At 41.4% G+C, this 1,457-nt stretch overlaps 1 protein-coding gene across 4 annotated transcripts in view; it reads left to right on the top strand.

The window, feature by feature from the left end:
- Positions 1 to 1,457, top strand: part of LBR (lamin B receptor) — a 20,496-nt gene that overhangs the window by 12,170 nt on the left and 6,869 nt on the right. For 2 of the 4 annotated variants that reach the window (XM_023730936.1, XM_023730939.1), the window contains one exon: positions 712 to 903. The exons of 1 other annotated variant lie outside the window; for it this stretch is intronic. In XM_023730936.1, the coding sequence (XP_023586704.1) occupies positions 712 to 903 (192 nt within the window). The remainder of the gene's footprint in view (positions 1 to 711; positions 904 to 1,457) is intronic. One more of the 4 variants, XM_023730937.1, reaches the window with a different exon arrangement.

Genomic DNA, 1,457 nt, shown 5'->3' on the forward strand with positions numbered 1-1,457 from the left:
TGTGTATGGATCAGCATTGGCAGGGCTGGCCCGGAACGAGAGTGTCCCTGTGGGGCCTCGCAGGGTGTGTTTCAGTTTGGAGTTGTGAATGGCTCTGGGTACAGCAAGCCCCACCTGATGTCTTCCGGCCACTGGTGACCCCCGTCCCTCCTGGCTGCGGGAGATGTTTGTCCTGTGGCCTCTGTTTTGAGGGTGGGTTCTTGAGGTCTGTGTTCCTCATGGTAGACTGTGACTAGAATCTTTTGAAAATGTTATTGACAAGTTAGTTCACGCATAAAAAATTGCCCTACCGTTAGGTGGTGGCATTAGACTTTAAAATGTGTGTTTGGCCCACCTCTGTTAATAATTTGCCACTTGGCTTTGGGCCTGAGGATCTGGATTGTGTGAATCTGGAGGTTCCTTTCAACTATTTAATAGTTAGTGGATTTCTGTGCGCTCCTTTTCAGCTGAACTGTAATTAAAGTGGATGATGACCATCCACCATGAAAAAGAATAATTTTTAAGTATGTGAAAATATTTGAGAAATTGTGTGAGAGATGCAGTATCTGCACCAAAGATCACCTACATCTCAGGGACATTGCTTGTTTGCATATTTGTGTGTATTTTTAATCTGAATAATGAATTCAAGGCTTTAAAAAAATAACATGGTTTTATATTGGTGTAAATCTGTATAATGTCTGGGTTAACATTAGTTTTTTTTATTTTTGGAAGGATTCCATGCTTTTATCCTGACGTCTGTGATCGTCGGAGCATCTCTCTTTTGGGGTGTGGAGCTTTATTACGTGTACAACCATTTCCTTCAGTTTGCGCTGGGGGCAGTTGTTTTTTCTGTGGCCTTGAGTGTTTATCTCTACGCACGGGCTTTGAAAGCACCCAGGAACGAACTGTCGCCTGCCAGCTCTGGTGAGCAGCGTTACAACGTGGGTTGAAAGAGTGCAGCCCAGAGCCCTAACTTCATTTTATGGGAGATGAAGAGAAATAGGAAAAAATTAAAAAGATGAAGAAAAATTAAAAAATGAATTTAAAGGGAAAAAATCTGTTTGATTTTTCCCTCATACTTCCCTATTCTTTTTTCTTCTTTTCTTAGTCATTTGATGTCAGTAAGACATTTTAGTAACTTATAGGCATCACACTTTATGACAGATACTTTTTGTCTAAAATAGTAAATAGCTTAAAAAAAACAAAAAACAAAAAAAGAAAAAACACATACCCAAAGGAACAGAAGCTACACATTTTAGAAAAATAAGTTGCTTATTTAAAAATAGAGTCTACATTAAAAAAAATTCTAGTTCCCTTAAAATTGGAGGACCTGGCAACACGGGCCCCCATGTCTCCATAGCTTTGGCCCTTCCATAGCAGGCAGCGTTCCCCAGTTCCTTTGGTCCCCGCCATCCTCTCTTACCCTGTTACAGAGCCCAGTGGCACAGCAGAGCTGTGGTGGCGCAGTGGTTAAGAGC

This window comes from Trichechus manatus, unplaced genomic scaffold (assembly GCF_000243295.1).
Source record: "Trichechus manatus latirostris isolate Lorelei unplaced genomic scaffold, TriManLat1.0 scaffold00039, whole genome shotgun sequence".
Taxonomy (NCBI): Eukaryota; Metazoa; Chordata; class Mammalia; order Sirenia; family Trichechidae; genus Trichechus; species Trichechus manatus.